The sequence below is a fragment of the Podarcis muralis genome, chromosome 7 (assembly GCF_964188315.1).
Source record: "Podarcis muralis chromosome 7, rPodMur119.hap1.1, whole genome shotgun sequence".
Lineage (NCBI taxonomy): Eukaryota > Metazoa > Chordata > Lepidosauria > Squamata > Lacertidae > Podarcis > Podarcis muralis.
Window position 1 is genome coordinate 42,159,097 of NC_135661.1, and position 13,175 is coordinate 42,172,271.

The window sequence follows — 13,175 nt, forward strand, 5'->3', positions numbered from 1 at the left end:
ACAGACCAATGAAACTGACCTTGAATTGGCTGTCAGGACTCAGGAGGTGTTTCTCTTCTCTGCTCCCATCAAGGTAGCTAGCCCCACCTCCAGGGGCTCAAACTCTGCATCTGATTGGCTGTTGATGTATCAAATGGAAGGCCAGAAACCTTCTTCACCTGTTGCTTCTTCCAAACTGGCCTGAGCCTCTTCCTTAACGTGAGATAAAACAGAAGTGGACTTGCTTGCAAAAAAGGGTGTGAGTGAGCAGCAATGTTTGGACTTGGGGCAAGGTAATTATAAAGCGGGAGGGAGATTCTTGAGTGGGTCTGCAGCTCTGTAAGCCTCTTTCTTGGTTTCAGGATGGGTGGGGCCAGGGCATGGTGGGTGCAAGGTCCTCCCTGCCAGCTGGGAGGAAGAACTGGAGAAAGGTGTACAGGAGGGAATAGGGGCTTCTGGTGCTTTTTGCATCCCAAAGCAGCAAGCTCCATTGTGGCAGCTTAAAAGCAAGCATATTTATTATGGGAAAGCAAGCATTTGTGGACACTTAAAAGGTGACTGTGAGGTGCTGCTTTCTAACATGGCACCTGCCAAAAGATAGGAAGGCTGGTGCTCTCTGGGTATCTGGTTCCCCCAAATTAGCTGACTTTTTAGCTGCAAAACTCCATTTCCCTTGGATTTCTCTGCTGGAATGTTCTGCTTCCTTCCTTCCTGAACTCAAAAATCATCTTGCTCCCTGTACATATTACTTGTTAACAAAATAGGGGTGTATTTTAAAGATGGGTGTATCCTGTTATAATGGGGATGGGAAGCCTTGGATTTGGGGGCCAAAAAAGGCCCCCCTCGTTTGCTGCCCAAGTGAGTCTTTGGAGCTACACACCCACAACGCTCACCAACCCTGCTTTACTCCCTCTTCAAGTGTTTTTGCCGAGCGGTAATATGTCCTTGATCTTTGGTAAGGCCTCTTGCTTGCCTGGATGGAGGAGAAAGAGCAGTATGTGAGCGTGTGTAGAAACTAGCCTACTGTACGAAGGTAAAATTTATATTTGTTGCACCGCCCACTTTTTCCTCTGCCCCCGCCCTCCACTAGCATGTGGACCCTGGAAGGGGACGTTACCCTCAGCCTGAAAAAGGTCCCTTAGATATATACTCTGCCCCCCCTCCACCTCTCTCTCTCTCTCTCTCTCTCTCTCTCTCTCTCTCTCTCTCTCACACACACACACACACACACACAGAGAGAGAGAGAGAGAGAGAGAGAGAGTTTCACTCACCCCACACACTCCTCCCTGAAGCTCCCCTGTGCCTCTAACCTGGTTCCTGGGAACCTGTTCTACCATTAGACAGCGTGAAGAGCTTGCCTTAGGGATCTGATTTATGTATGTCATGAAAGGGCAGCAAATTGCACGTTATTTACTTTATTATTATCATTCTGCTTCTATTGCCAGGGAAGATGGGAGTCACTTGTGAGATTTCTGCCTCAGGCAGACTGGACTGGGGGCTGGGAGAAGGAGGATGTCATTTATTGCTTTGCCTCAGGTCCCTTAGATATATATTCTGCCCCCTCCACCCCTCTGTGGCTCTGCTTCACATAAAGGCTGCAGTCCTATGTGCGTGCTGGAGAATGAGCCTTTTTTTTTTTTAATCTTTTATTTTGCTTTAAACAGGTACATATAAATATAGACAACCAAAATTACAAAGGAAAATGCCTTAATAGTAATGGGGGGGAAACTTTAAAAACTACAAAAAATATCAAAGTATATGACACAGAACATAAGCAATTATGGAAAAGATAAAAGAAAAGAAAAAGAGAAAAAAAGAAAAAGAAAAGGGAAGATGAGCCAAGAATGAGCCTTATTGAACTCAGTGGGGCTTAGCTATGATGAGTGAGGAATCTTAAGGTAAAGGGACCCCTGACCATTAGGTCCAGTCGTGACCGACTCTGCGGTTGCAGCACTCATCTCGCTTTATTGGTCGAGGGAGTTGGCGTACAGCTTCTGGGTCATGTCACCAGCATGACTAAGCCGCTTCTGGCGAACCAGAACAACGCACGGAAACGCCGTTTACCTTCCCGCCGGAGCGGTACCTATTTATCTACTTGCACTTTGACGTGCTTTTGAACTGCTAGGCTGGCAGGAGCAGGGACTGAAGAACGGGAGCTCACCCCATCATTGGGATTCGAACCGCTGACCTTCTGATTGGAAAGTCCTAGGCTCTGTGGTTTAACCCACAGCGCCACCCACGTCCCTGAGGAATCTATGCTTTAAGTCGGGGGTGGAGAACATCCATGACTCTCCAGAGGTTGCTGGATGCCAACTCCCAACTGCCTGAGCAGCCAGGGATGATGGGAGCTGTAGTCTGACAACATCTGGAGGGCCACAGGTTTCCTCCTGCTGTAAGTGTCTGTGGTTGGAAAGAATTGAATTAGCCCAGCTGCTAAGCCCGCATGCCATGGGCACAAATTTCTGTGCTTTACGTTTTTGTGTCATGGGGCTGATGGGAGTCATAGTCCAAAACACATGAAGGAAAACGGGTGGTGGGGAGTCTGGATGAGTCTGTGTAAATTCCCAGTTACTTTAGAGCTCCAGCTCACTTTTGGTGCTTCTGTTTTCCTCCCCAAGCCCCCAGTTCCCTGACGCTGAATCCTGGTGGCAGAACCCTCCGTCTCTAGCCACTGCCAATTCCCCTTGGGATGCGACTGAAATCTCAGCTTGGCAGAAGCACCTGGAAGAAGAGACCAAGCTGAGTCCTCTGAAAGGAGAGAGAAAGGAGCTCCTGGAAGTGGAAGACCCTGTAAGTGTGGACTGTGGTTGCCCCCATATGTTGTCAGACTCCTAAATCTTTTCCAGCCAGCATGGCCAGGGATGATGGGAGTTGTCATCCAGCAACATCTGGAAGGCACCATCTTGGCTTCTTTTGAGGCAGGAGAAACAACAACAGAAAGAGCCTCTAAGGCAGAGTTTCCCAAACTTGGGTCTGCAGCTATTTTTTGGACTATAACTCCCATCATCCCTTGTTAGCAGGACTAGCAGTCAGGGCTGATGGGAACTGTAGTCCTAAAACAGCTGGAGACCCAAGTTTGGGAAACCCTACTCCAAGGGATGACTTGAAGGCTGTGCCCTCCAGATGCTTGGACTCCCATCACCACCACCACCCCGGTCAGCATGGCCAGTGGTCATGGTTGATGGGAGGTGTAGTAGCAGCAACAGCTGGAGGGCTACTGATTGAGCCTGATATTCATAGGATGGCAGTAAGGTACGGTAAGATGTGCTGTGCAAAAGCAATGAGGAAATGGGATTTTCAGCTGTGCTGCCCCAGTTTTTGAATACCCTCTGCTGGGAGGTTTGTCTGACACCAATGCTGCTTTAATCTAGGTCAGCACTCACCAATCATGTGCTTTCCAGATGTTTTGGACTACAGCTCCCATCAGTGCTGACTAGGGGTGATGGGAGTTGTAGTCCAAAACAACTGGAGTGTACCAGGTGGGTGAAGGTTGATCTGGGGGATGGATAGAGCCCTTGTTTGTTCAGGCATCTAAAGTACATGTTTAAAGTATTGTTGATCTGGCTGCATCTTTTATATTTGCTTTTATGTATATCTGATTTGTTGTGAAGTCAGCCTGTGATCAATTTTGATGAAAGGTGGATTTATGGTTACTAAGCTTAAATAAGTAAAAACAACAACAACAAAAAACAAAAACCAAAAGGGACCAGCTTCAAGGGTGCTTTCTTGCAACATGGTTTCATTGGAGACAGAAATATATGCTGAGAAGCTGTCTGTGCAGCTGGGTGAGCTGGTTGGGTTAACTGACTCAGGTGGCAAACAGCAAACCATCTCCACTTCTGCTGAGCCTTGCAAAGTTGTGTGTGTGCATGCACATGCACATGCACACATGCACACCTATCTACTTATCCAACAGTGGAACTTTTAAGTTTGCAAAGAGCTTTGGAATTGGAGATCTAAAAGCCTGAGCTTCCCAATAAGAATGGGCAGCCTGGTTTTGCACAGGAGTCTCACTCATTCCTTCCTTGAAGAGACACTGGCTGAGGATGGGCTGATTACTCTGCTGTGCTCCTTCAACACAACCCTGTGCACCTCTCTTATTGCCTCCTCCCCCAATCTTGCTCTGCAGGAACTGGAGGCCATCAAGGCCAAGGTCCGTGAGATGGAGAAGGAGGAGGAGTGGCTGCAGGAGCTGCAGGCCGAAGCAAAGAACCTCATCATGAGATCAGAGGCAGGTACGGTTTTCGTGTGTGTTTTAAGGGTTGGCTGACAGCGGCATGCTGTTATCCCAAGCGGCTTCACTGTGTGATTCCAAAAGATATGTGTGCCCCAGAAGACCTTGTAGCATTGGGCAATTCCACCTCAAGTGCCTGCAAGTGAATGGAGAAAGGGAGTCATAACTGGGCGCTACCTGTAATATTAGGTTGCAAGTCTTTGGGCAGAGCCTGGGTTGTTCCTTTGAACAGTGCCTGGATCCTGATGTGAGGCTCCCATTGGGAATCGCAAGTGGGAAGGGCATTGCTGGGGATGATGATAGTTGTCATCCAAAAGAAATGGAGGTTACTAGGCTGGCAAAGGCCTAGAAAAGAAGCTGTGTTAAGTATAACTTCTGTAAACTTGCATCCTTGAGTTTCTGGACCTCAAGATTGCATGGACAGGTATTATGAGGACACTACAAGCCATGAAAGCCAGCTTGCTGCAGTGGCTAATAGGTTGGGGGAAAGACAGGGGAGAGCTGCATTCAGATCCTCACTCAGCCATGAAGGCTAGCCACTACGTATGCTCAGGCAGACCTTCCTTGCAGGGCTGTCTTGAGGTTAAAATGGAGGAGGCCATATGCCCTGCCTTTAACTCCTTTTGAAACAGGTGGGATATCAATGTATTTATTTCTTATGTGGTCTTATTTCAAAGGGCTGAGAACTCAAAAGCAGGTTCTCAAAACTCAGAAACTGAACTCCAGCTCCCATCAGCCCCATCCAGGCAGGACAGTGGTCAAGGAAGATGGGAGTTGGAGTCTAGTAACCTCTGAAGAGACACAGGTCAACCACTTCTGGCATACCACGATTCCCATGAGGTCTCCTCCTCCTCCCTTCCACAGGACTTGGTTTGCCTCGGGCAACTCAGGAAAAAATGGAAGTTGACCAGCGCTCTGTCTACGTGGGAAATGTAAGTGAGATGGGACTTCAAGGGAGCTGGAGCAACATTGAGTGTCTGGGCTAGAGACCCTGCAGAACAGTCTCCCCTTGTTGCTGTGATGCAAACCAGTTGACCGCAAAACACATGATTAGGATACAAGAACGGTCGTGATTGGCAGGCATGAGCTTCAGCACCTGTCTTCCAAAAATTAAGACACGTTAACTCCCAGCAATTAGAAGAGGGCAGGAGGAAGGGGGCTTTTAGGACCTGATACGTTCCCAGCATGTGGTTAAATATTCTCTTGCTGCAGAGGCTTTGCTAATCTTTATAAATCACTGTGTACTCTCATAAGAACACACTGAGTCAGTCCATTGTGGGCTGCTCTGTCAGGCCTTCTTGGTGGCAGTTCCCCATTTGTGGAATGCCCTCCCTGTTAAGGTGTGTTCCTCTCCCTCATTACCGACTTTCAGGAGGAAATCAAAAACATCCCTGTTGACCCAGGCATTTGATGTCTGAAAGGCAGTGTTCCTGGCAGCCCTGAGAACTGATTTTAGAATGGTTTCCCCCTACTCCAAAATTGTTTTATTGTTGATGTGCTTGCTGCCTGCGGCTCCTCTGGGAGAAGAAGGGCAGGATATGATTTGAATTCATCACCACCAAGCTCAATATTGTCCACTCCGGCTGGCAGCAGCTCTCCAGGGTTTCAGACAAGGGGACACCCCCAGTTCTAGCTGGAGATGCCAGGGATTGAACTAGGGACCCTCTGCAAAAAGCAGATGCTTTCCCCACTAGCCTCTGCCTCTTCCCTGAATCGTTGGGCAGTGGGGCAGAAGTCTGGACACGTGTGATGTGATCTTTATAGGTGGATTATGGTGGAAGCGCAGAAGAGCTGGAGTCCCATTTCAACAGCTGCGGTCAGATCAACAGAGTTACTATCCTCTGCGACAAGTTCTCCGGTCATCCTAAAGGGCAAGTGATTTGATGGTGGGGAAGGGGGGCAGTTGTGGTTTTGAAGGATGGGGTGGCTGCCTCTCTTGAGGACCAGGTAGATGGATGGGATGGCTTCCAGGTGCCAGAGTGAATGCAGACTGGGGGGGGGGGCTGGCTCCTCCTCTTTGCTCGTCTCATGGCTCACGGGAGGGCAGATGGAACAAGCCAAGATGGTGATGAAGAAAGCGATCATCCTGCACATGGCAGGGCTCTGGGGATCAGCCATGAGCAACATGGCCGGGTGTGGGTCTTGCCAGGTTCCCAGTGAGTCTGACCCCTGAGGCTGCCCCTCTAGATCGGACATGTTCCTCTCTGTCCCTCCACTCCTGACAGTGCAGATTGTAAATGGCTGAGTGGCCAACATGTCTTTCTGAAGGTTTTGTATTGCTCCAGCAAGTCATTGAGATGAAGAGTGCTTCCAGAAGGCTTGTGTATTGAATACTAAAAGCCTCATACCCAGCGTTGCATGGGAATCATAAGGAACCAAAAAATCAATGTAGTTTTGATATCAGTGGGTTAAAATCAGTGCACTTTTGAAGGGTTCAGTCCACCATCTTGATTCACAGCGGCATCCATTTGTATACAAACAGACAGAAACCTGCTCTTTGAGCTCAGGAAACTATCACACAAAATTTGGTTATGGTATCTTAAGAGGTGTCTAAATGCATAGAGAACAAAGAGACACACAATTTTCCAAAATAGTAGATTCATCCTGATTTGTTTGCAGGGCCGCACTAAGACAGGGGTGGCCAACTCCCAAGAGACTGCGATCTACCTCAGAGTTAAAAACTGACAGTGATCTACCCCCTTTTTTGGGGATCAGGTCACAGTTGTTGAGCTTTTTTTAGGGTAGCTGAAGTTCTTGAGCTTCTTGGCGGGGGCAGTGATCTACCGGTGATCTACCATAGGCATCCGGTGATCTACCGGTAGATCTCACAATCTACCTATTGGACATGCCTGCACTAAGACAATGCTGGCTATTGAGGTAGCATTCAGCCTGATTTGTTTGTGGAGGAGGCGACGTTACATCAAAGATAGTGTTATCTAACAGTTTCCAGTGCATTTTGCCATCACTTTCCTTACCACAAAATAGCCAGTCTTTCAGGGAAGCTGGCTTGTTTTTCAGGAGCTTTGAATCCACTCTAAGTGCACAACCTGAATTGGCAGGGATGTGATTGAATTGCACCTGAAAATAGAGACTGTCTGGGGGCACCCCACATAAAGATGCAATGAGGAGGACAAATCTGCTTCCCACTGTGGCCCCAGGGGGAATACACAAGTGCAGCTTTCTCCCATCAGAAGCTTGCAAATTGGCCCCAGGTGACTTTCACAGCTCCTCCTGTTGTTGCAGGTATGCCTACATTGAGTTTGCTGACAAGAGTTCTGTGAAGGCTGCTGTGGAGCTGGGCGAGAGTACCTTCAGAGGCCGTATCATCAAGGTGTGTGTCATGGGAAGAGGAGGGGTCTCTGGGGATGCAGAACCGTACCTTGGGGGTGTGGGAAGGGGACCTGCTTTGCATCCAGAAAGTTCCAGGCCCAATCCCTGGCACCATTTCCCCGTAAGCAGCTGATGGGAAAGGCCTCTCTCTCCCTGAGACCCTGGAGGGCTGCTGCCAATCAGAGTAGACAGTACTGGTCTATGGGTACCTATATACCTTTCCCTATCTGTGTCTTTCCAAATGTGTGTGTTGCTTTCCAAACTAGCCTTTCACTTCCATTCTAACTACAGCCCAGTGTTTCACTTCTGTGCAAAATTTCAAGGTGCCTTCCATCATGTGTTCACATCCCAGTCCAAGATGGAAAGGCAGGGATGTGGAAACTTGCACCCTCTGCAGATGTTGGGCTCGATCCTTCCATCAGGCCCAGCCAGCGTGGACAAGGCTCAGTCAGGGCTGAAGGGCGGTGTAGTAAAACAACACCTGGAGCGGGGGGCAGGCTCCCCATCTCTGCTGTAAGTGATGTGTGCTAATTTTGTGGCACCATGTTGTCTTTGCTTTGCTTCAGGTGTTGCCCAAGAGGACCAACATGCCGGGCATCAGCTCCACGGACCGGGGTGGTTCCCGGGGTGCTTTCCATGGCCGGGGAGCTCTGCCTCGCCGCTCCAGTTTCTGTGGAGGGCAGCGTTTAAGGCCACGTGGAAGGGTGCACAGGTGAGTGGACAGCAAAAGAGTACTTAGTGCCAGTCCAACATCATAGTAAGGCTATCATTCCATCAATACAAGTATTTCTGCTTGCCAGATGGAAAACTCTCCCCTCCTCTCTTCCCACACCCCAATGCTGTCCAGAGGGTTTTCCTGAGCAGATGTGTGTGTGTGTGTGTGTGTGCGTGTGTGTGTGTGTGGAGGAGAGTCCCATAGCACTCTCAGGACTCATTCTGCTGGTTTCTGCTAGCGCAACAACTTAGTTGCATCCAGCCCTGGATGTCTGAGGCTAGGAACTGAAGGAGAACTGAGGACCTCTTCCTGCTATATACCGTCTTTCTGGGGGACAGTATAAGATGCTAGCGCAATCTGCCACTAGAAGCACATTGGCTCCTGGGAGCTTCTGCTGTCAGGCTGGCTCAGCGTCACCTGTGCATTTGCGTGGCCAGCAGGGCCTGTAAGCTGCACGCAGACAAGGAGTTGGACACCTTAGTGGTGCCCATGGGCAGCAGTTCTCTTTTCCATATCAGAAGGAACAGAAATGAGCAACCCGTCAGCTCGGTATCCCAGAAAGAGCAGCTGGCATGGAGTGCCCCTGGGAGCAAGTGTGTCACTTGCGCTGCTCTGGCTTGGCTTACACTTTCAGCATCCCCAAGTTGTTTCGGGGGGGGGGGGGGTTGACACCTTTGCCCTAGATGAGCCGAAAAACAACTTTTCTGTCTTTTGCAGGATCTAAAAGCTGGTCTGAGTACAGGGATCTGTGTTTAGGGCTGTCTCCATACACCATTGTCAATCATCTCTGCTGCTGTTGAGAGTCTGGACTGACTGTGATAACTAAGGGTTTATTTTAATAATTTAGATCCCAATTTTCTTTAGCAAACTGAACCCAATGTGCCTAACCAAGTAAAAAACACTAAACAGTATGAAAAAATAGCAATGGCAAAAGATATTTTATTTTATTTTTTATTCATTGCATTTATATGGCACCTTTTCCCTCCAAGCTCAAGCTGGTGCACATGGTTTTCCAACTCCCCATTTTATTCTCACAGCAACCTGGCAGTGACTGTCCGAAAGTCACCCAGTGTGCTTCATTATTAAGATTAAGGGCTAGAAATTTGCTATGTGTGGTTTTCAGCTGTAAAACAATACCATACTTGTATGCCGAGATCATACAGCATAGAATATACACAGCTTTGTGCATAGCTCCAGCTGACCACGGCCCTGAATGCAGTTTGACAAGGCCCCTGGGAATCAATTCTATCAGTGATGGATGGCTCTTGTAGCAAGTGGCTTATATGAAGGAAAGGCAGAACATCCTTAGAGGCTGAGTGGATGTATTTACTCATCTAGATTGGCTTAGAGTCTCAAGAAATTCCTTTTCTCCTCCCAGTTCCCTTTGCTTCTCCTGACCTCTTCCACTCCATTTTGTATGCATTTCTTAATTTTAGATGTTTTTGGGGGAACAGCATCCTGGAGTTGGGGTGTTGGGAAAGGGAAGTTCATATAAGAGAGGCCTACAGTTCTGCAACAAAGGGTTGGGTGGATTGTGGAAGAGCAAAATATATCATAGGCCAGGGTTCTCTTAAGGGCTGCATTCATTAGGGGGCAATCTATAGGGCAGAGGTGGGGAACCTCAGCCCCAGAGGCCTAATGCAGCACTCTCTATTTGGCCCTTGGGATTCTCCTCTGGCCACACCCCTCGCCTTGCTCTCCCATCTTCGAATGCTTACCTGTGATGACGCCTCTAGCTTGCGAAGATGGAGACGGGTGTTTGTGCAGGTAGAAACCACTGGTACTAGCTCGGCTAGAATGTAGCCTACACTGGTGTTAAGGTAAGAGTCACATCCATTGCTCTACCCACTGTTAATCTGGCCCTGCCCACCCTTGTATGCGGCCCCCGGAAAGTTGCCCATGAGTGAATGTGGCCTTCCGGCTGAAGAATGCTCCCCATCCTTACTATAAGGGACTGCCGTGGGCAGGGCAACTATCCCCCTCCCCCACTTTCTCTGCACCTGCCCCCATTGTTTCTTTCGTTGGCACCAGCATGAAATTAGGCAAAGCGCCTCTTCAATTTAATAATTCAATATTTTATTTTATTTTATCCCTTTGAGTAAATGATGCATTGGCCAGGGATGGGGTGGTGAAACATCTAGGCTAACTTTTGCCATGGCCAATGTGTGTGTGTGTTCTTCTCCAGGGGCCGTGGAAGACTTTCTCCTTGGTACATGCCTTACTAGGCAGTGGGGCAAGGTGACCCAAGCCAGGACTCAACTTGGACCGGAACAGGGGAGCAAAAGCAACTGGATCCGCCCAAAGAATATTTCTCCTTTGTTATCCTGTGAGAGTGACTTGCAAGCGTTGAACTTCTATGCCAGTCTTCCAGACAAGACACAGGGTATCTCCTTCTTGGGCAAGGAAAAAAGAAATGCTGGAGTGGCCTAATGCGTGCAAAAAATGACTTTCCCCCCAAATTTATATGTCATCGTTTAGAGCTTCATTTGAATTTTCTCTTGATGGGTAGAAAATTAGAACTCTGGTAGGGTCTGGAAACCACCCCACTTCTCTCTGCCACCCTTTCCGTGATTCTTGGCATGCTGTATTATCCTGTTGATTTTCTTGGTAAGCATTTGACTCTAGGGATGGCTTCAGAAGGGGACTAAGTAGCATCCTGGTAGGTGTTTTAAATGTACAACACCCAAACCCAAATGAGGACTTGTTTCCTTTGAAAGAGGCCAGATCCAACTCTTACATAGAGAAACAAACAACTGGCATGCTAGTAATGAACAAGTCTTGCAACTAGGGCATCTATTTCCATTGCTCTTCCTCTCCCCACCCCTTCCTCACCGTTGCATCTAGAGTGTCTATGCTATGAATCGTAAGCTGAGTTAATTATATCATGGTCCTTCTGCTCACCCTCTCGTATGATCGCGAACAAATACAGTTAGATCCCAAGTCCTGTTGGAAAACAGGCACTTCTGTGCTTCCCAAGGTTCCTTGGCCAAAGCCATTAATTGTATATATATTTATTTTAAAAAACTGGGTTAAGTTTGCAGGGCAGGTGTGTTGTGAAGCTCTCATCAGCCTTAGGTGTCTTTGTGTAATACTTTGCACCTTTGCACCCCATTCAGCCTAGTTGTGTAGAACCACTTTCTGATACGTGGGCTTGTGATGAAGGTGTAACTCAAAATGGTGGGCCAGTTTTGTACACCTTTGCTACCTGCTTGAGCTTAAACTGATGGGTCTAATCTGAGCATTTTTAAATTCCATTCTCTTCCCAGCTTGGGAGGAGCTGTGGAGGCCAAATGAAGGAAATTGTGTGGATTTTGGTGGGCTGGGAAGAGAACCACCAAGGGGTAGCGGTGGAGGCAGCAGGGCCTCTTTATTCCTGTCTGCCTTGCATGTCTTGCATTTCTTTCCTATCATATCCTCCTTTTAAAACTAATTTAAGAAAAGCTTATTTGAAGTTAACCTATTGCCTATTTAAATGAGTTTTTTACTATTGCACTCACCTACTATTTATCTCTGTTTAGACTGTTTTCATTCCAGCCCAAAAGAATCCCAATGAAATGATAGATACTAAAAGCAGCTTTCTGCAGCCCTGAAATAATAGGACTTGCCAGATCAAAACGTTAATAATGATAAAAAGTCAAACCTTGAAAGTTGTTCATATGGGAGAAACTTATCACCTTGTTTTCTGAATTGCACTGTTATCCGGAATGGACAGTCTAGCTCACATCTTAACTAAATTTATATTTCACATTTAGTGTTTTTACAGTAGCCAGCAAATTCTAAAAGAAACATCTGTTAAATTCCATAATTCATTCTAGTAATCTTTTCCTCAAGCACTGCAATTCCAAGAAGTGCGGTACCTGGGGGTGGCCGCAGGTCACCTTTACAGGGTGAAAAACATGACCTTTTGATTTTGGCAAGTGAAAAGATGCAACTTCAAGTCCTAAAGGGATAAGAAAAACAATAAATCCCCTGGGAAGTTCTCTTGTGTAAGAGAACTGCAAAGGAGAAATGTTCCTGGGGATTGTATCCTAAAGGAGTAATAAATGGGCAGAAGTTGAAATAAGCAGAGTGAAAAGGGGTTTTTTGTATTACATTTGTATGTGAATAGAGATGCCATTTGTGGTAATGTTTGTAAGTTAATATTTTTTAATAAAATAAAAGATCCAACTGATTAAACTAAACCCACAACAAAAGCATTGGCTATGGATTTCTCTCTGGGCTAATCTGCCTCCTTTAAGAGGTCACATTGCATGAACATAAAAAAACCATGAAATGCAGTTATTTCTGGACTATGCCACTTTGGACAGCAAACTGGTGACTGGGTTTTTAATATCTCTCCTGTTACCTTTTTCGGGGGTTTTCTGAAGCCCTCCATGAACACAGAAGGTCAGAGATTACTAACCTAGCTGTTTCCCTGACATGCTAACCTACTGCACTAAAGGGATTTTTAAAGGGGCATTTAAATACGCAGCTCCACCTGCAAACTGAAGTAGTACAATCCAGTAAAGGGACCTAGCTGAAGAGCAGGTATCTTGCAGGCAGAAGATCCCAGATTCAGTCTTTGTGTGACAAGCACCTGTAATCTGATGTGGACTCTGAACAGACAAAATACTGATTTTAGTTCTGATCCACTCTCATGGTTTAATCTCCCATTTTTAATCACCCCTCTGAGCTGCCCTAGCTAGTTCTTTTGTAACAGGTTTAGAACCATTAAGGAAGTAGAACCACGCTCAAGTAAACAGGCCACTTTGGGGGGCACCTTGTTGGGGTTGATCTACTGCATCCAACAAGCAAGGACCACCAAGGAGGATGATTTTAAAAGAGGATTATAGACATCATGGATGATAAGGCTATCAATGGCTATGTTCTCCATCCACTGTCAGAGGCAGAATGCTGGAGTAGATGGGTCACTGGTCA

General features: G+C 47.2%; 1 protein-coding gene across 1 annotated transcript; it reads left to right on the plus strand.

Moving 5' to 3' along the window:
• The first annotated feature begins 25 nt into the window (after positions 1–25).
• PABPN1L (PABPN1 like, cytoplasmic) lies at positions 26–12,445 on the plus strand. Its single transcript, XM_077931592.1, has 8 exons — positions 26–272; positions 2,598–2,769; positions 4,109–4,214; positions 5,078–5,145; positions 5,978–6,084; positions 7,457–7,544; positions 8,110–8,255; positions 10,444–12,445. The coding sequence occupies exons 1-8, from the start codon at positions 253–255 to the stop codon at positions 10,481–10,483; spliced, it is 747 nt and encodes a 248-aa protein (XP_077787718.1). The 5' UTR covers positions 26–252; the 3' UTR covers positions 10,484–12,445.
• The last annotated feature ends 730 nt before the right edge of the window (positions 12,446–13,175 follow it).